Below are 21,408 nucleotides of genomic sequence, written 5' to 3'. Positions count from 1 at the left end.
CCTCCCCAGGGAAACCACCAGCCAGACCACTTACCTGAGTAAGGGGCCACTACTTACCTGTCCTGCGACTACCCGGCTGGAGGTATCCCAGACAGAACCAACGTCCGTAAACGGCATGGCTGTCGGCCAGACACACTGTGACAAGGCCATAGAGACCGGTCATATGTGTGCCCTAGAACCAAAGTTCCCCGGCCACCCCTGGAGCAATGGGGCCTGTCGTGGACGTCCCAAAGCTGAGCTGAGGGCCGGCACACGCTCGAAGGCCGAACATGGGGGGACTACAAGAGTCGAGGACCCAGCCTGTCACCCAGTCGGCTGTTGATAGAAGAATCGCAGGATTCAAAAATGCAGGAACAAAATAATAAAAAAAGCGAGAAAAATCGCCAGAAAAAAACTCCAGAGTCCAGGAACTCCAGAGATAGCCTTGACCTCCTGTCGTTAGGCAGAAAACAAACTGAGGCTGCTAAAGCAGGGTGTGGGTTATGCCTGGGGGAGCCACGCCCCCTGGGAGGAGCAGCATGAAGGAAAGTTTTTAACACCTTAAGTGCTGTAGAATTCTGCCTAAATCTCCTGGTAGGAAGAAGCATAACCCTAAGGTCAATGAAGGCTGTGTCCGTCTATGAACGAAAGAGAAATAGGGTTTCTTCCGTTCGGAAAACCGGATCCCGACGGACGCGGACGTTAGCGGATGCTCCATCCGCTAACGGACGCGATCCCATAGGGATTCATTACAAATCCGTAAACGGACTTGTAATTAGCGGACGAATGGTCCGCTAGTGTGAAAGGACCCTAAGATTTTTACCAGCCTGATGATGAGGTAACAGGGACCATTTATAGCAGATTAAAACATTATGTTGGAACATGCTTCAGAGGGGTACATGCATGTTTTGTAAATTTGGGTAACATATATTTCAAAAAGCATTTAGAATCTCCTAGAGAATACTCCAGTTCGTTCTGATGAGGACGGTCGTTGCATATTGCGTCTGTATATTAGAATACATGCTCTTTAAAAAGCCCTATTGCGATTTAACTCAAACACTTTAACTAGACACTGGTGTTTGATTAAGACTAATAATACTTTCCTCGTTCCCATAAAGCTAGATTTGGCGGTCTGATGATGATTTGGTGGTGAATAAACAACACAACAAATACAAGTCCACAAACTAAGCATACGATCTGCATGTAAAGCAATGATTATTAAGAGTAGAGGAAGCAGCAGAGTGGGGTCACTCTCCCTCATCGTTGCATATCAAGTGTGAATAAAAGGCACAAAGGCTTTTGTGCACTACAGGCACAAGTCAGTACTTAAAGACAAGGACGGACGCATGCATTTTTCCAGAAATGAGGCTCAGCCTTGCCCCGATCATTGTCCTATACAGTGACAGAGATGAGACTGAAATGGCAAGCAGAAGGTGACACTTCTCTCAGGTGGAGCTTCTCTGTCTGTCACTCACATGCAAGCTTGCTGTCAAAGCTGGAAAGAGCCACCGCGAAGGCTTGCAATGCGCACAGAGGGTAGCTGAAATCCAGTGTGAAGAGGTCCTCCGCCACTCGGCCAAACTGCATGACAATGTATTCCGCTGTGGGAAGAATGAGGGGGAAAAAAAGACCCATTAAAACAGGGAATTATTTTTGTCTGGGAAAAAAAAAAGAACTTCTGTGTTCCTCGCAACAACCAATTGTCCTCTCTCTTTTTCATTGTTAGAAAATGACTGATTGCTGTGAACAATACAGACAGTCTCTCTTTCAGATAGTTTACATGCAAGGATGAAAAATGAAGTACAAAAATGAAGAAGCCTATAGAAAGGCCAGAACAAAAAAATAAATAAAATATACAGTAAAACCTTGGATTGCGAGCATAATTCGTTCCAGAAACATGCTTGTAATCCAAAGCACTTGTATATCAAAGCGAGATTACCTATAAGCAATGATGGAAATTCAAATGATTTGTTCCACAACCATTTATTCATAGGTCCTTCAATTTATAGTCCATAGAAAAAGACTGACCAGGTTGTGTAACCATAAAAATGTCCATCCACAAACGGATTAGAAGCAAAATCTAGCAGGAGCTACAGAGTATAAAAGAGAAGGTAAAAGAGGCACATCTAAATATGCAGGCATCCGGGGTAAAGCTGTCCGCATAGACCATGGGGGCCAGATTATCGTAGAATGGCGTATCTATGCAACGGCGTAACGTATGCGATTTACGTTACGCCGCCGCAAGTTTTTCAGGCAAGTGCTTTATTCACAAAGCACTTGCCTGTAAAGTTGCGGCGGCGTAGCCTAAATCACGCGGCGTAATTCAAATTCGGCGGGTAGGGGGCGTGTATCATTTAAATGAAGCGCGTCCCCGCGCTGAACGAACTGCGCATGCGCCGTCCGTAAAATATCAGTGTGCATTGCTCTAAATGACGTCGCAAGGACGTCACTGGTTTTGACGTGAACGTAAATGACGTCCAGCCCCATTCACCGACGACTTACGCAAACGACGTAACTTTTTAAAATTTTGACGCGGGAACGACGGCCATACTTAACATTGGCAGCGCCTCATATAGCAGGGGCAACTTTATGCCGGGAAAAGCCTAACGTAAACATCGTAACTTTACTGCGTCGGTCGCGCGTATGTTCGGGAATTTGCGTATCTAGCTAATTTGCATACTCAATGGGGAATCCGACGGAAGCATCACCTAGCGGGCAAAAACAAAAATTTGCAGTTAAGATCTGACGGCCTAAGAGCCTTACGCCTGTCGGATCTAATGGATATCTATGCGTAACTGATTCTAATGCCGCATACACACCATCACTTTATGTGATGAAAAAAAAACGACACTTTCTGTGAAGTAAAAAATGACGTTTTTGAAAGTTCAATTTTCAAAGACGAAGTTGCCTACACACCATCGTTTTTCTCACAATGATCTTGCAAAGTGAGGTTACGTTCTCACCACGTTTTACCATTGAAGCTCGCTTCATAAGTAGCTTCTGGGCATGCGTGGATGAAAAAACGTCTTAGAAAACGACGTTTTTTGCTACACACGGTCAATTTCTGTGAAGTAAAAAGTGCACTTTTGAAAAACGACACATAAAATTGAAGCATGCTTCAATTTTTTTTGGTCGTTTTTTACAAGACATAAAACGACGTTTTCCCCCACACACAGTCAATTAAAGTGACGTTTTTAAAAACGTCATTTTTTTTCATCACATAAAGTGATGGTGTGTACACGGCATAAGAATCAGGCGCATAGATACGACGGCTCAGATTAGGACTTACGACGGCGTACATGGCGCTGCGCCGTCGTAAGTCCTTTGAGAATCTGGGCCTGGGTGTCCAACCTGTGGCCCTCCTGCTGTTGCAGAACAAGTCCCATGAGGCATTGCAAGGCTGACAGTTACAAGTGTGATTTCCAAAGGCAGAGGCATGATGGAATTTGTCATTTCACAAAAGCTGGAGGGCCACAGGGTGAGCACCCATGACATAGACCATTCTCTGCACCGCTGGCTCTCACCTGTGTCAGTCTGCAATCGTGGCCGGGAAGACTACCCTGCAGTAGAGTGATCTGAAAGCGAGACTTGAACCGCTTTCAGAGCGCAGCGTGGAAGGGATGAAGTCGATGGCGGTGCGTAGGATGGTCTATGTGGACAGCATTACCCCGGATGCCTACATACTTAGATCAACCATGAGAGTTTGCTAAATGTTGTACCTTATTAAATGTAACCATATTGCTACACTTAGAGGCGCCTCTCTTCTCTTTTATACTCAGTTGTGACTTGCCGCTACTCTTATATCAAGACATCGCTTGTATATCAAGTCAAAATTGATTAAAACATTTTGCTTGTCTTGCAAAATGCTCTCAAACCAAGTTACTCTCAAACCAAGGTTTTACTGTAATAAATACAATCATACAGTTTAGGCTGGTGCTATAAAGATGTGAAAGGACTTACGGTCATTGTCGTGAACAATCTGGAAGTTCTTAACGGAAGCATGCGTCACACGCCCATGAAAGTTTAGCACATAGGACTGCGTGTCATCATTCCACACAGGAGCCTTATTGTGCAGCTCGATGATGTTCTCATTGCGCTTGTTCTGCCACCTGGACAGAAGACTTTCCGATTCCTGCAACCAACAGCAATCCATTAGAATGTGTTAAGCCCCATACACACCATCCGATTTTTTGCAGATTTTTGTCTTCAGATTTACCAAAACCATATAATATGAGGTTAAACCTTAAGAGTTTCAATTTGTATGCAATCAGGCAGGCCCTTGCACTACATGGTTTTGGTAAATCTGAAGACAAAAATCTGCAGATAATCTGATGGTGTGTATGGGGCTTAACTGTGATATCACTGTGTGCTGTAATGCAAAATAAGATGGTAAACTCACACTGAGTGGCTGAAAAGGAGTCCGTTCATGATTAATGTTCATTCCAGGGATTAATACAGACATCTTTCGAGGTCCTTTAAAGCCCAACACATTTGTCTCCTGAGAGATATGAGGAATACAGAGAGAGGAAGAGAGAGAGAGAGAAAAAAAAAAAAGAGAAACAAAAAAATATAAAAAAGAAAAAAAAGAACAGAAATAGGGACAGGAAATAAATACAGATAAGGAACGAGATAAGGAGGGATGAAAAAAAACAGAGAAGGAAAGAAAGAAAGGAAAAAAGGGTGACATGAGGGGGAGAGACACAGACACACATGGGGGGAGCAAAGAGAGTAACATGGGGGAGACAGAGTGACATAGGGGGAATGGGGAGAGAGTGAGGAGGGGGAAAGGAGAAAGTTGGGAAGAAAAAAAAAAAGAAGGAGGAGGGGAGAGTAAAAATGAAAGAAAGGAACAAGATTAGATACAAAAGGAGAAAAAAGAAGATAGAGGAGTGAAAAAAAGAAAAAACAGGTTAAATATTAACACAGCATGGACTATGAACAAAAATTGTTTGTCCACGAGTAATGAAGACGATGATTCTTACATAACACACAGCCGCCAGCTCCTGCCGCACAGTACTATTGTCCAGCAGTCCACGGGCCTTGGCTTTATCTGGGCTCTCACCATTGTCATATACAGTGAACTTGGTTCCCATTATGTTTGATCTAACAAGAAACAAAAGCCAAGAAAATGAAACATAAATACTACAAGGGAGGCCACAGACAGCAAGTGCGTGAACTAAACATGAAAACCTGAGACACAATAGCAAAAAAAAAAAAAAAAAAACATTTTAATTGGTGTTTTTACAGAACTGAAAAATTATGTAACTAGCGAACCAAAATTGCTTAAAGGGGTTGTAAAGGTACACTTTTTTTTCCTAAATAGCTTCCTTTACCTTAGTGTAGTCCTCCTTCACTTACCTCATCCTTCGATTTTGCTTTTAAATGTCCTTATTTCTTCTGAGAAATCCTCACTTCCTGTTCTTCTGTCTGTAACTCCACACAGTAATGCGAGGCTTTCTCCCTGGTGTGGAGTGTCGTGCTTGCCCGCTCCCTTGGACTACAGGAGAGTCAGGACGCTCTCTACGTTGCAGATAGAGAAAGGAGCTGTGTGTTAGTAAGCGTCCTGACTCTCCTGTATTCCAAGGGAGGGGCGAGCACGACACTCCACACCAGGGAGAAAGCCTCGCATTACTGTGTGGAGTTACAGACAGAAGAACAGGAAGTGAGGATTTCTCAGAAGAAATAAGGACACTTAAAAGCAAAATTGAAGGATGAGGTAAGTGAAGGAGGACTGCACTAAGGTAAAGGGAGCTATTTAGGAAAAAAATAAAAAAAATAAAAATACCTTTACAACCCCTTTAAAGCAGAGTTCCAGAAGTTTTTGCCTTTATTAAAAGTCAGCAGCTACAAAAAGTGTAGCTTCTGATTTTTCTTTCCAATGTTTTAATAACGTTTTCATGAAAAATAAAATATACAAAAACATTCAAATAGGATATAGTATATTCCATTGCTTATACATATGATGGCAAGAACATAGGTACCATATTGAACTTATACATTGTAGACGTTGAAGGAACAAATAGAGCCGGATCACAAAAAGAGTGTCACAATGGGTATATGGAGCTCTGTGTCAGTCTTCTGGAGATGCTGGACATATCTCCAGTCCACCCGAACACCCCCTAGGGCACAGGTGTCAAACACAAGGCCCGCGGGCCGAATCCGGCCCTCCAGGCCATTTCATGTGGCCCTCGCACCTCTCCTGCAGCTGCAGGAGAGGTCCAGCCCTCCTCTGGTCCTCCTCCAGACCCTTACTTTCTGCTTTCAAGAAATGCATCCAGCTTCTTCCCAGCAGCAGCATAAGGAAAGGGGGTGCACTGTGATGTAAGGGAGAGTCAGGGACTCAATTTGTGATGATGGGGTGGTTCTTGACATCTAATGTAAAGGAGAGAGGATGCGCTGGACATCTAATTTTACAGATACAACCGGCCCTTTTGAGGGCAATCATAATGTTGATGCGCCCCACAATGAAATTGAGTTTGAAACCCCTGTTCTAGGGGAAAAAATTGTGAACGGGTGAGGGCATATCCATTCAGCCTCTGCTCTTCCTCTCCTTCTGTGCTCCTACTGGTACATTTGTCAGAGGATAAGAAGTACTACTGTATTGTAAAGACAATGAATTATAAACTATAAGAACCATTGAGGTTCGTGAGACGTGAAGCATCTGAATTAAAACATATTAAGCCAATGTTGGCCAGGCAATCTTCTAGGACCTGTGACGTGTCTAAGAAGGTTGCAAGGAGGGAGGAGGAGAGAACTTCCGGTTGAGTCGCCTAGGCAGCCCGAGCAAAAGTGGGAGCTGGATACCTGTCCAAACTAGGTACCCCCCCCCACCAAAAAAAATGACATGCTAAATGTGGCGAGTGGGGAGACCTTAAATCGGAACTTCCGATTTTGAGTGGAACTCCGCCTAAGGCCCACACAGAGGCAAACAAAACATTCTTATTAACACTAATAATAAATGCTTAATTTTGGCCTCAAAATCATCAATTTCAATACATTCTTCAATAATCAAAGATGATCCCTTTGCAGACCCAGTTATTACCTTGTAAAAGTAGCAGTGACATTATCACTGCGCTATACATAGCCTATGCAGAGAGCAAAGCTATGGGAGGAACCAAGCAGGCCCCACCCACTACAGGCTGCCTGCAGAAAACTACAGGAGGGGGCGGAGACAAGACCAGTCATCCTGCAAAAGGAGAGAGCATCAGTGACCGGTCTTTATTACAGAAAGCTCCTGAACAGAGGCAAAATCTCACACTGGATTACTACTCAGATCTGAAAGAAATACTCAAAAGCATGCAAGCTTTAAGTAAGATTCTAATTGCCTTTTGTATTTCGAAAATATTTGCTTAACCCAGAATTCAGCTTTAAAAAAGGAGCCAACACATCCAAACCCAAGCACCCCTTCAGTTGGGCGCCAACATTCCTGTGGCACACACATTCCTCTGACACAAGAAATGATGTCCAAGAAATGTAATCCCTTGTCTATCAAGGTACATTTATAAATGGGTTGTCATACAAAGGGTTAAAGAAAGCTCATGGCTGCTGCTGCAATCGTGAGCTTGGCATCAATTTTTATCGACCCGCCACCAGCGCCACCTGTGGTGGTTCCATGCATTTTCTTTCCTACAGGGCACTCAGGAACATAGTAAAAGGCTCCTACAGCAAGATCAGGAGGCGACCAGGGAGCATCAGTTCTGTGATCCCCCATTCAACTAAGGAACCTGGAGGCAACACGTACTATGTCGCTTCCAGGTTCACAGCTGTCGTTCCTTGGCTACTGTAAATCGAGATACAGTGGGGATCGAAAGTTTGGGCACCCCAGGTAAAAATTTGTATTAATGTGCATAACGAAGCCAAGGAAAGATGGAAAAATCTCCAAAAGGCATCAAATTACAGATTAGACATTCTTATAATATGTCAAAAAAAGTTAGATTTTATTTCCATCATTTACACTTTTTAAAATTACAGAAAACAAAAAAAAAAAAAATGGGATCTGCAAAGATATTATAAGAATGTCTAATCTGTAATTTGATGCCTTTTGGAGATTTTTCCATCTTTCCTTGGCTTCGTCATGCACATTAATACATATTTTTACCTGGGGTGCCCAAACTTTCGATCCCCACTGTAGGACTCAGGTAAGTACTCAGGGGGTGAAGTGGGGATACTGCTACTGGGACATTTTTTACCTTAATGCAGAGAATGCATTAAGGTAAAAATTGTCCAGCCTTTAGAACCTCTTTAAAGTATTAAACAGAGTCACACTGGCCTCTGCAAGCTGAAGCCAAACTGAATAAAACTAAGTAATATCTAACATATTCATTACATAACCACTGATTGGTTTCAGATTGCTAGTGGACAACTAAGCTGTTAATGACAGTCATGTTTAACAGCCATTTTAGTTTTCAAAGGGAGGATGTATGTTAAGCCCCGTAAACACGATTGGATTATCCAACGGGAATTGTGTGAGGACAGGCTGTTGTCGGAAAATCTGATCCTTTGTATGCTCCATCGGAAAATTGTTGTCGGATTTTCCGCCAACAAATATGGGATAGCATGCTTTAAAATTGCCCACCAACAATTGTGTTTTTTTCGGATTTTTTATTGTGTGTACACAAGTCTGTCGGACAAAACTCCAAAGTACAAACACGCATGCTCAAAAGCAATGCTCACCATAACACAACATTAGCAGAAGTTCCCCAAAGGGTGGCTCTAAAGAGCTGAAAAACGACATAGTTTTGCATTTGTTGGCCGACAATTCTTTGCCGTTTGTATGCTTTGCCGTTTGTATGCAAGACAAGTTCCTGGCCAACCCCCCTTTGGACAAAAGTCCTACGCTTTGTCTGCATTAAATCAGATCATGTGTATGAGGCTTTTACCACGTAAGGACCGCCGCACAACGATATACGTCGGCAGAATGGCACGGCTGTCACCGTTGACACCAGAGTATAGAAAACGGTTTGAAATGCATAAGTTTGTTGACTTGACTGACGGTAGAGCCAGCTTTTGGAATAGGGCCCCTAGGGCCGGAACCTCAACTACCCCTCTACCCATAAAGGGCAAGGGTAATATCTGTACTCTTGGATAAGTGTATGCTTTGGCTACTGTTATTACCTGCATTTATCTGTATCTTGTGAACCGATTTATATCAATAAAAAAAAAATGTTAATTGGAAGAAAAAACAATGGCACGGCTGGGCACATAGACGTATATATATGTCCCCTTTAAGAGCCCAGCCGTGGGTGACGCGGGCACGCGACCCGGTCCGAAGCGCCCTATTTTGTAAACGCTATACATTTTGCGCATTTTGCGCAAACCAATCAATAAACGCTTATTGCAATTAAAAAAAATAGGTAGAAGAATACGTATCGGCCTAAACAGAGGAAAGAATAAAAAGTTTTTTTATATCTTTTTTGGGGATATTTATTATAGCAAAAAGTAAAAAATAGATTTTTTTTTTAAATTGTCGCTCTATTTCTGTTTATAGCGCAAAAAATAAAAACCGCAGAGGTGATCAAATACCACCAAAAGAAAGCTCTATTTGTGGGAAAAAAAAGGACGCCACTTTTGTTTGGGAGCCACGTCGCACAACCGCGCAATTGTCAGTTAAAGCGACGCAGTGCCGAATCGCAAAAAGGGGCAGGGTCCTTAACCTGCATAATGGTCCAGGTCCAGGTCTTAAAGGGGTGTTCCAGGCATTTTTAATGTTTATTAAAAGTCAGCAGCTACAAAAAGTGTAGCTGCTGGCTTTTAATAAACATACACTCGCCTGCTCCACGTTCCAGCGACGCGCCGGCTGGAGCTCCGCTCCTCTCCGGCCGGCGTCCTCATTGTTACTGTGGGCACCCGGCCGTGACAGCTTTCGGCTTCACGGCCGGGCACTCACTGCGCATGCGCGAGCAGCGCTGTGCTATCTGATTGGACAGTCGATCGCCTGGGACCTGTCATGTGTCCCAGGTGATCGCCTACAGGGAGGGGCCGCCAAAAGGCGATATGACAGGATGTCCCACTCTTCCTGAAGCCCCCACTCCCCCCCCCCAAAAAAAATAGAGTTACGCTTACCGGTAACGTCTTTTCCAGTAGTCTTTCAGGACAGCCCACAATTGAGAGATACTCCTCCTCTTCCTCTAGGAAACACTGCGCCAGCCCATAAATTTCTTACTCCCCCTGCCAGATCTCAGTTTTTATACGAGTACCTCCGGTCAGCTGGGGAGACACAAGAACATGTTAATAACATACTATTACATATCAACATCATGTCCTGGTCTTGAAATCAGACTTCCTCTATTCGGGTGGGTACCCAGGGCTGTCCTGAAAGACTACTGGAAAAGACGTTACCGGTAAGCGTAACTCTATTTTTCCCTTCCCGTCTTTCAGGACAGCCCACAATTGAGAGGATAATCGAGAACTTACCAACTAGGGTGGGACTATGGCTTGCAAAACCTTTCGCCCAAAGGCTTGCTCACCTGCCGAAACCAGGTCCACCCTGTAGTGTTTAACAAAGGTGGTGTAGCTGGACCATGTTGCTGCTTTGCAAATCTGTTCCGGCGTTGCTCCAGCTCTTTCTGCCTGAGAGGTTGCAAACGCTCGAGTGGAGTGTGCCTTTATTCCTGTAGGGATCTCCCTACCAGCCAAAGTGTATGCTTGCCCAATGCTTAGTCTTAGCCACCTGGCAATAGTGCGCCTAGATGCTTTGCATCCCTTCCTGGTTCCAGAAAATAAAACAAATAGTGATTTTGACCTTTTAAACGGTTTAGTCACCTCTAAGTAATGTAGGATACTTCTCCTAACATCTAACGTACTGAAACGACGTTCCCTTTCCCCCGAAGGGTTGGAACAAAAAGAGGGTAAAACTATATCTTGACTCCTGTGAAACTTTGAAGTCACTTTAGGAAGAAAGGCTGGATCGGTCTTAAAAACAAACCCGATCCGGAAAAATAACACAAAAAGGGGGTCTGATCGATAGGGCTTCTAGCTCGCTGACCCTCCTAGCAGTGGTCACTGCAACCAAAAATGCTGTTTTTAAGGTTAAATCCCTTAGAGAACAATTATCTAAGGGCTCAAAGGGAGTACCCGTTAGGGTACGCAACACCAGAGACAGGTCCCAACTGGGGAAGGGTGGACCTCGAGCCGGTCTCTGTCTGGTTAGTGCTCTAAAGAACCTGACTACCCAGGGATTGGTGGCCAGAGGTTTTTCTAAATACACAGTAAGTGCCGAAACCTGCCCTTTAAGGGTGCTAACTGAAAGACCCTTATCTGCCCCACACTGAAGAAATTCTAAGACAGCCGTGGGGCTCTGTACAGAACAGGGGCAATTTACACACCATTCGTTGAAACGAAGCCAAACCTTCTTGTAAATTTTGCGGGTCTCCTTTTTTCTACTATTAAGGAGGGTGGCAATTAAACCTTCGGAAAACCCCTTGGATCTTAGTATGGCTTTTTCAGTAGCCACGCCGCTAGCCTCCACCTGTGAACTTGTGGGCATAGGACTGGGCCCTGTGATAGAAGATCCTCTCGTTGAGGTAGAAATAAGGGTGGTTCTGCCGCTAACTGCTTGAGGACTGAGAACCATGCCCTCTTGGGCCAGTAAGGAGCTACCAGGACTAGAGAGGTGTGCTCTGATTAGAATTTTCTCAGAACTGCTGGCAAAAGCACCGGAGGTGGGAATGCATAGCATCTTCCGAACTTCCAGCTTTGGGACAGGGCATCCACCCCCCGTGCTCCTTTTCCCCTGTTCAGGTAGAAGAAACAGGGGGTCTTTGCATTTTCTCTTGAGGCGAAGAGGTCCACCTCCAGAGCTCCCCATCTCTTGTTCAAGAGATGAAAGACCTCCTGGTTGAGGGTCCACTCGCCCTCCCTCGGCTGCCTTCGACTGAGGAAGTCTGCTGTCACGTTTCTTTCCCCCCTCAGAAAGACCGCCGAAAGGGTGTGGATCTCGGCCCAGCCCAGAACCTCTGCTGCCAGGGCCGACAAACTTTCGCTTCTCGTGCCGCCCTGCTTGTTTAAGTAGGCTACGGCCGATGAATTGTCCGACCTCACCTGAATGTGGTGCCCCTGGAGTTCTTCCTGAAAGAACCTGAGGGCTAGACCCACTGCCCTCAGCTCCTTCCAATTGGAAGATCTTTTCAGATCCTGGTGACCCCAGGTACCCTGCGCTGGAAGGGATCCCAGGTGTGCTCCCCAGCCCTTGCCGCTTGCGTCTGTGGTTACCACCCGAGACACCGGGATAATCCACAAACGTCCCTGGGTTACGTTGGTGGCCTTCCTCCACCACCAGAGGGATCTTTTTACCTGAAGTGGTACCTGAACCAAGGAGTCTAGGGCTTCTAGGCTGTGATCCCAGACCCTTAGCAGGAAGGCCTGTAGTAGGCGAAAGTGAAGACCTGCCCACTGCACGGCTGGGAGGGCAGATGTCAACAGACCTAGCGTTGACATCAGGGACCTTAGTGACACCTGTTGATTGTTTTGGAGGGAAGCCACTGCTCTGTCCAACTTCTTGACTTTCTCTACCAGGAGGAACACTCTTGAGAGAGTACAATCCAGCAGGTACCCCAGGTAAGTGATCCGTTGTGATGGATTTAAGCTGGACTTTTCTAAGTTCAGCAACCACCCTAGGTCCGTTAGAACCTTCTTGGTCACTTCCAGGTCCCTGGATAGCTGCTCTGGTGAGGCTGCGAAAAGAAGCAGGTCGTCCAGATAAGCTATGATGGATACTCCCTGAAGCCGCAGAAAAGCTATGGGTTCTGCCAGGATCTTGGTAAAAATCCGGGGCGAGGAGGATAGCCCGAATGGCAGAGCCTGGAACTGGAGGTGTACAATCGTTCCCTCTAGGTCCACGGCCAATCGCAGATATTTCTGAGAACTCTCTGCGATCGGAACGTGCAAGTATGCGTCTCTGAGGTCCAGAGATACCATGAAACAATTGAGGGGAAGGAGGGCTCTGACTGTGTAAATCGATTCCTGTATGAAATGGATCTGTTCAGAGGTTTTAGGTTTAGGATTAACCTGTATTTCCCTGAGGGCTTTTTTACCACAAAGATATGTGAATAAAATCCCCTTACTTCCTCTGCCCTTGGAACTCTGAGGATAACACTCTGATCCTCTAGCTCCCTTAGAGCTCCCAACAAGGCTTCGGATTTCTCCTTGTCTCTGGGTAGATGGGTGATTAGGTATCTCTGGGGGGGAGGCGATGAAAATTCCTGTCGGTATCCCCCTCTTATGACCGCCAGGACAAACTGGTTTGGGGAAATTGATTCCCATTGTGGGAGAAAGGTCCCCAGTCTTCCTCCCACCCTGACTAGAGAGTCATGGGTTCTTAGGGGGCTGGACAGGAGGGTGAAAAATCGCTCCACCTCTGCCTCTGCCCTTGGGGGTCCAAACCCTTTTTTGGCCTGCCGGTTTGGCCCCCTTTTGTTTTTGCGGACGAAACCCCCTTCCTGCCTGTACTGCGACTTTTCTTTTAGGAGGAAAGGCCTTCTTTTTGTCCGCCGTGCGGTCTAGCACTGCTTCAAGGCCTGGGCCAAAAAGCAGGTCACCTGTGAAGGGAATACCACACAACTTGGACTTAGAGGCGCTGTCGCCAGTCCAAGTCTTGAGCCAGAGGGCCCTTCTGGCCGAGTTAGCCAGAGCAGCCGATCTGGCTGACATGCGGACTGATTCCGCTGAGGCATCCGCTATATAAGCGACTCCTCGCACGATAGTAGGGAAGGAAGCTAAAATAGTTTCCTTATCCGTACCAGCTTCAATGTGCTCCTGAATCTTAGGGAGCCAATGTTCCAGATTGCAGGCCATTACCGTGACGGCAAGTTCTGGTTTAAGATTCCCGATAGTAGAGTCCCAACTTTTCTTTAATAGGGAATCCATTCTTTTGTCCATAACATCGGACAAAACCCCCATGTCCTCAAACGCTAAATCCGTGTTCCTGGACACTTGGGAGAAGGCGGCGTCTAATTTGGGGCTTTTGTTCCAATCTGAGAAGGGGAATCTCCTCTTTAGGGATCTGGAAAAAAAGGGTTTCCTTTCAGGATCCTGCCACTCCTTCTTAATGGTCTCAACCAGTATTTCATGTACTGGGAAGACCCTTTTCTCTTGCTCCTCCAGACCTCTGTACATTCGATCATGGAGGGTAAGAGGTTTCTTGTCGGTTTGGATACCAAGGGTTGTGTAAACTGCCCCTAAGAGGTCCTCTACCTCATCCAGCGACAATTTGTATCTAGAGGGCTTCCTGGACTCCCCGTCCTGGTCCTCTCCATCTGATCCCTCTTGAGAATCAGAGGTGGCACTATCCGGAAGAACCGGTTCCTCTTGGGAAGGGCCTGCGGAAACGTCTGCCATAACTGCTGCAATGGGTATGACAGGAGCAGGGCCCTGAGCCTGTGGCTGGGTTGTAACCTGGGTGGGAACAGCCAGAGGCTGTAACCTCTCAAACAGGGATTTAAATGAGGAGAAAGTGGACGACAGCTCTTTAACAGAGGCTGCAAGTCCTGATTCCTGTTCTAATTCATTTTCCCTGACTAAGGATTGAATGCAATCCCTACACAGGACCTTAGTCCATGATTCTGGGAGGACATCCCTACAGGAGGCACACTTCCTCTTTGAGCTATGCCTTCCACCACCCGTTTTTTCAATGGCCTTCTGAAACACAGAAAGGGCAGAAAACAACAGTTTTAAAAAATCATAAATTTGGTTACAACCCTGGGAGTGCACCTAGCCCCCTATAAACCCTGGGACTAAGGACTCCCCCTCCCCTGGCCACCCAGGGGGCTTGCCTCCCCATGCATTGAACCCTACATGGAGAGGCAAACCTAAGCTAGAGAGCGCCCCTCCCCAGGGTACTCTTACCTTAGGCTCGCTGGAGGTAGCGTCAGTTGTCAGGGCTGGCTCTGGAGATGCTGCCGACATGACCGCAGGTGGCTGCTTGCTGAAGAGCTTCTCTTCGCCTGTGCGAGATCCGACTCCCTCCAGCGTCCGCCCGGACCTCCTATCAGCACCGTGACCCGGAACCGGAAGTCGCGGTTCAAAGGGGAGACATCCGCTCTACGCCGGAAATGACGTCACCCGCCGTCCAGCCCGCTCGGTTCAAAAAATTTTGCGGCCTGTAGTACAGGGCGAGCCTCGATGTCTCCCACGCTGCGCCCCACTGGACGCGATAGGGGTCCCCCGCAACCAGCAGCCGCGCTCGGCGTGGATGGGGTGGCTAATGGTGGGCCTGCACCGCACCAGGATTCACCTGAAAGCCTCTGCTTTCTTTAAGGTAAAAAGAATGGCCTCAGTCCTCTGCCTGAATTGGCCTAGGTTCCCATGCACAGTGTCTCCCCACCGGAGGAAACACTAATACTGAGGTCTGGCAGGGGGAGTAAGAAATTTATGGGCTGGCGCAGTGTTTCCTAGAGGAAGAGGAGGAGTATCTCTCAATTGTGGGCTGTCCTGAAAGACGGGAAGGGAAAATGACCTGCCAAATGTGGCATGTAAGGGGGCGAGGGGTGGATTAAGCGGAAGTGGTTAAGGTAAACCCAGCATGGACTTCGCACTGAGGATCATAATCCTCTTGTATGCCATTGTATTATAACTGTATCGTCTCCATTGTATGTTGTAAAGCGCTGCGTAAGCTGTTGGCGCTATATAAATACTGTATAATAATACAAAATATATATATATATATATATATAGTTGCAAGTAGGAAGGGGTTAATGAAAAATCATTTATAGGGTAACAAATCCAGTCCACATTCAGATCCAATGAATGGCAGTGTACTGCACAACATATCTGTAGACTGTACATACCGAAGTTTGCCTACAAAATTGCCCCCTTCCCGTGACAAGTCCGTGGGGTCAGTGGAAATCAAGTAATTGGACGTTTTGCTTTTTTTCCTCTTTCTTCCAGCAAGAAGGAAAACCTGAAAGAAAAGCTCAGCGAGTCAGACGGTGTTTTTTTAGTCTTTCCATACAGAACCGCAATTGTGTCTCCAGTCTCACCTTGCGGTTTTCATCCCTTTCAAGGTGCATATAATAGGTTGGGAACAAGCCACGGTCCATCCCCTTTTTATCACGGCTGATGCGACACCTTACAGCGGTTCCACGAGCTGCAGGGCGCACAGCGAATTCTCTCAGGTCACCCACATCTCCTATGTCTCCTTGAGGTACGTTGGGTATTGTCTCTGCAGATGCAGATTCCTGGGGAAGACAGAGTGATGGTTGGAGTTTAGAGATCTTAACTATGGTAGCTGCTAAGATAAACAACACACACATATACATATATATATATATATATATATATACACACAGTATATCAGATCATAAAACTATCTTTTTAAAGGGGTTGTAAAGGTACAATATTTTTTCCCTAAATAGCTTCCTTTACCTTAGTGCAGTCCTCCTTCACTTGCCTCATCCTTCTATTTTGCTTTTAAATGTCCTTATTTCTTCTGAGAAATCCTCACTTCCTGTTCTTCTGTCTGTAACTAAACACCGTAATGCAAGGCTTTCTCCCTGGTGTGGAGAGTCGTGCTCACCCCCTCCAATGAGGCATAGCAAGACTCTGACAGCCACAAGCATGACACCTAGAGGCAGAGGCATGATGGGACTTGCAGTTTTGCAACAGCTGGAGGTCTGCTAATTGCATATCTCTGATCTAGGGCGATTTATAAAGACTTATTGTTATGGTGCTGTGCTCATATAGGATTATGATATTGTAAGTTGGCAAAGATGGAAAAAAAAACAAGTTACGTTATCTCAGTGTCAAACAGCACTCCACATGGAGGTAATAAAGGCTAGAAGATACTGGATGTCCTCCAGACAAGAAATAAGGTGGGCTGTATCTGGCTTGCTACAACTTCTTATGCACACTGTAATAAGCTCATAGTGTGCAGTGAAATTAGAATAAACTATTTCTATATAGGGGAGGAGCCTGTACAACCGTGCAAGACGGAAGGGAAGGCTGGAATTCAACTTTAACAAATAGGAATGTGTGCACCAAGGAGTGTTAACAGAAAATAATTTATCCTTCACAAAGCTTACTGTCAGAGACTTTTTACTTGAGGAAGAACCAGGTCGTGTACTTCCAGAGTCTGCTTCCTCCCCGTCTGAAGAGTCTTCATCAAAATTTAGGCTCTCAGAGATACCTGCGTGCAACAAAAATTCAAAACATTGGACATAAGTAAAAGCATACTAGTGTACGATATACATAAATCCACTAGATGGCAGTGCTACAACTGGGAGAATAATAACAGCAACCGACACCAAGGAAAGATTGAAAAATAAAATAAATAGAGTTTATGCCCATCCTCCATGCAGAGCCTCTGTCAGATGTGTGTGCATCCACTTCAGAGATGCATGCAGGCAGCCGATAGAGAAGTAGATGCACACGCAGTGACGGCACGTACACAATCACATGTCAAAGTTCGGCCAGGAGTGGGTGCATGGATCCAAACAGAGAGGCCTGGTCTTCAGAACCGTGCAGATCAAAATTTAAAATGCGATTGTGTCCATCCCGGCGTTGCTTGTGCATCCATTTCAATGGGCTACCTGCACGCAGCTTCGAGGTGGGTGCATGTACACGCATCTGCCAGTGGCTCTGCACAGAGGACAGGCTTAATTGCCTGTCTGAATGAGCTCATAGGTTATTAAAAGGATAAATTCAATTTTTGTTTTCAAAATTACAGCTTCCCTATGTACTAATATAGCATTAATGTACTTTTACAAAAATAAATCAACTTTCAATTGATTCTACACAGGCTTACCCTCACTCTCTTTATAGTGGTTTAAAAACACTGCTCACTTACTTCTGCCTTACTTCCTGGACAGGCTTTAGGTCATGACACAGGAAGAAGTTGAACAGCAGATCTCATTAGCACAAACCCTGCATCATCTACCCTCAGATGGTCAACTTCTTCCTGAGTCATGACCCAAAGTCTGTTCAGGAAGTAAGGCAGAAGTAATCAAGCAGTGTTTTTAAACAGCTATGAAGAGAGAGAGGTAAATGTCTGAAAAATTAAAGTGGTTGTTAAGCCACGTTATCCCATCCTGTCTATCTATTGAATAACCCTACATGCCCCTGTGTCTGTTTTTTATTAAAATAAGCCGTTCTTTACCATATCTTAGAGCGGTGATCACCGCTCACGTGACCCGCCAGCTCTCCTCTCCCCACTGACTGATGCAGTGGGCGGGGCAGAAGATTCCCCACTGACGTCAGTTGGGAGCGGATGAGGGGAGGAGGAGAGAGGTGAGGAGGAGGCGTTTGCCACTCTGAGATATGGTAAAGAACAGCTTATTTTAATAAAACACAGACACAGGGGCACATAGGATTATTTAACAGACAGGATGGGATAAAACTTTAAAATTAAACTTCAGCAGCAGGATGAGAGGTGGCAGGCACTGATACAGGAGCAGACAGGCAGGGAGGGGGGAAGAGGATGGAGGAGAGGAGAGCTGCGGATGACGGAGACTCGTAAAATTACCACAGTGTCAGGGCTCAGCAGCCATGATATACCGTAGTCAATTTACAGTGGGGAGGGCAGAACCAGGCAGGATCAGCCAGGTTTTTTAGGTGATAGAAGGGCCGAAATAACACAGCACCAATCACTGTGCTTTATAACGAGGAGGGAGGAGGAATAAAGGTGAACTTAGCCTTTAAATAAAATATTGTGTCTGCTCACCTAATTATATTAAAGTCCACTATGCACTAAGTGCACTATAGGCCTTCCTATAGTGCATTTAGTATAATTTGTTAGATTATACTAAATGCACTATAGGAAGGCCTGTTGAATAATTATCAGAATTTTAAACTCAATTTAATTAACAAATGCAAAAAAATGTTTTTCCACTAACTACTCAGAAACAGTAGCATAAATATAACACGTTTTATATGCATACTTTATATGGCAGCATTACTTAGAATTTGGAATGGGATCAAAGTACCATTTTTAATATCAAGATAAAACACTTTGTGTAAAATGGTGTTTGAAAATGCTCATGAGTATATTTTTCCTTGCTTTGCACGATTCGAGTGGAAGGGATTCTGGTGATTCTGATCGCCTGGCCTGCCCCTAGAGAACGTAGTACTCCGACATTGTGATAATATCGGTGGCCAATAATGGCACAGCAGGATTCTGACAAAGTGAACCCTGTGCTCTCTACCCTAGTCAGCAAGTTACCAGTAGCGGACTAATATACCATGCAAAGTATATACATTGAGGGAAGATTTAAGTTTGCCCACTTACAAAGAAATGAAGGGTCTATAAACTTTATCATAGATGTATTTTAAATCATAGAGACAGAATATCAACCAAAAATCCAGAAAAACAAACACACACGATACAAAGGTTATAAAAAGAGTTGCAGTTCAGTAAGTGAAATAAAAGGATTTTTGTACTCACCGTAAAATCCATTTCTCTGAGTTCATAGACGGACACAGCCTTCATTGACCTTAGGGTTATGCTTCTTCCTACCAGGTCTCCTGGTAGGAAGAAGCATAACCCTAAGGTCAATGAAGGCTGTGTCCGTCTATGAACGAAAGAGAAAAAAGGATTTTTGTACTCACCGTAAAATCCATTTCTCTTTCGTTCATAGACGGACACAGCCTTCATTGACCTTAGGGTTATGCTTCTTCCTACCAGGAGACCTGGTAGGAAGAAGCATAACCCTAAGGTCAATGAAGGCTGTGTCCGTCTATGAACGAAAGAGAAAAGTATTTGATCCCCTACCAAGCGAAAATAATTCTGGCACCCACAGATTGGCTACAGTATGCGCTCATGTGGTACACAGATTAGTCCTGTCAATTTAAGAAGGTGCTCCTAACAACTCATTATGTGTATAAAAGACACCTGTCCACAGAATCTTTCTTCCATTCAAAACCTCACCATCATGGGCAAGACCAAAAGCTGTCAAAAGGAAATCAGGGACAAGATTGTAGACCTGCACAAGGCTGGTATGGGCTACAAGAAGGAGACAACTGTTGGAGCGATTATTTGCGAATGGAAGAAATATAAAATAACCATCAATCGCCCTCGGTCTGGAGCTCCATGCAATTTTTACCTCATGGGGTAAGGATGATCACGAGAAAAGTGGGGGATTAGCCCATAACTACAGAGGAGGAGCTAGTGAATGACCCCAAGGCAGTTTGGACCACATTCACCAAACAAACTATTGGTAACACATTAGGCTGCCATGGATTAAAATCTTGTAGCGCCCACAAATTCCCCCTCCTCAAGAAGACACATGTATAGGCCAGTCTGAAGTTTGCAAATGAACATCTAAATGATTCAGAGAAGGATTGGAAGAAAGTGCTGTGGTCAGATGAGACCAAAATTTAGCTTTTTAGCATTAACCTGACACGCCGTGTTTGGAGGAAGAAAATTTTTGACCCAAAGAACACCATTTCTACAGTCAAGCATGGAGGTGGAAACATATGCTTTGGGGCTCTTTCTCTGCTAAAAGGTACAGGCTGACTTTGCCACTTTGAGGGGCCAATGAACAGGGCCATGCATTGTAAAATCTTGGATGAGAACCTTCTTCCCTCAGCCAGAACACTGAAGATTGGTCTTTCAACATGACAATAACCCAAAACATACCGACAAGGCAACAAAAGAGAAACTCAAGAAAAAGCACATTAAAGCGGAGTTCCACTCAAAAGTGGAACTTCCGCTCATTTGTCCCCCCCCCCCCCCTCCGATGCCACATTTGGCACCTTTCCCACTTCCGGGAGCCACAGCCACGGTTGTTGACATCACCGGCTCCCTCCTTCTCCTTCCCAGTAGGAGAGAGGAGCGGAGCTTCGTGCATGTGCAGTAGAGTTCCTGGCGTGAAGCCGCAAGACTACACTGCCAGGTTCCCCTACCCACAATGGCGGCGGCAGCAACCGACCGCTGATGGAAACATCAGCTGCAGTGCCGACATTGCTGGACTCCAGGACAGGTAAGTGTCCCATTATTAAAAGCCAGCAGCTGCAGTATGTGTAGCTGCTGGCTTTTAATTTTTACAGCGCTGGGCGAACCTCCGCTTTAAGGTCATGGAGTCTTCAGACTTTAATCCTATAGAAAATTAATGGAGGAAGCTGAAACCGAGTTGCCAGGCGACAGCAAAAAAACCTTAAAGTGGTTGTAAAGGCAGAAGGTTTTTTATCCTAATGCATAAAGATAAAAGAAAAACCTTCTGTGTGCTGCAGTCGACCCAGCACCCCTAATACTTACCCCCCCCTCTCTAACAAACGATGTCCACGAGTGCCTCGGCCGTCCAGGACTCTCCCTCCTGATTGGCTGAGACATAGCAGTGGCGCCATTGGCTCCCGCTGCTGTCAATAAAAGTCAGTTAGCCAATCAGGAGAAAGAGGGAGTGGATTGAGGCCGAAGAGGGGCTCCGTATCTAAAAGGACGGCTCGGGTGCCCCCATAGCAATCTGCTTGCTGCGGGGGCACTGCACAGGAGGAAGAGGCCAG

General features: G+C 45.5%; 1 protein-coding gene across 1 annotated transcript in view; it reads right to left on the bottom strand.

Moving 5' to 3' along the window:
* Positions 1–721: 721 nt before the first annotated feature.
* The window catches only part of LOC120932803 (tubby-related protein 3-like), a 34,021-nt gene continuing 13,334 nt past the window's right edge, over positions 722–21,408 (bottom strand). Inside the window, exons 5-11 of the mRNA XM_040345535.1 lie at positions 16,995–17,098; positions 15,954–16,151; positions 15,762–15,874; positions 4,962–5,082; positions 4,379–4,477; positions 3,940–4,111; positions 722–1,580 (exon numbers count right to left, since the gene is read on the bottom strand). Coding sequence (XP_040201469.1) covers positions 1,447–1,580; positions 3,940–4,111; positions 4,379–4,477; positions 4,962–5,082; positions 15,762–15,874; positions 15,954–16,151; positions 16,995–17,098 — 941 coding nt within the window. The 3' untranslated portion in view covers positions 722–1,446. The remainder of the gene's footprint in view (positions 1,581–3,939; positions 4,112–4,378; positions 4,478–4,961; positions 5,083–15,761; positions 15,875–15,953; positions 16,152–16,994; positions 17,099–21,408) is intronic.

The sequence above is a fragment of the Rana temporaria genome, chromosome 3 (genome assembly GCF_905171775.1).
Source record: "Rana temporaria chromosome 3, aRanTem1.1, whole genome shotgun sequence".
In the NCBI taxonomy this organism is placed as follows: Eukaryota; Metazoa; Chordata; class Amphibia; order Anura; family Ranidae; genus Rana; species Rana temporaria.
The sequence above is the reverse complement of the archived record's forward strand: the minus strand, read 5'-3'. Positions and strand labels throughout refer to the sequence as shown.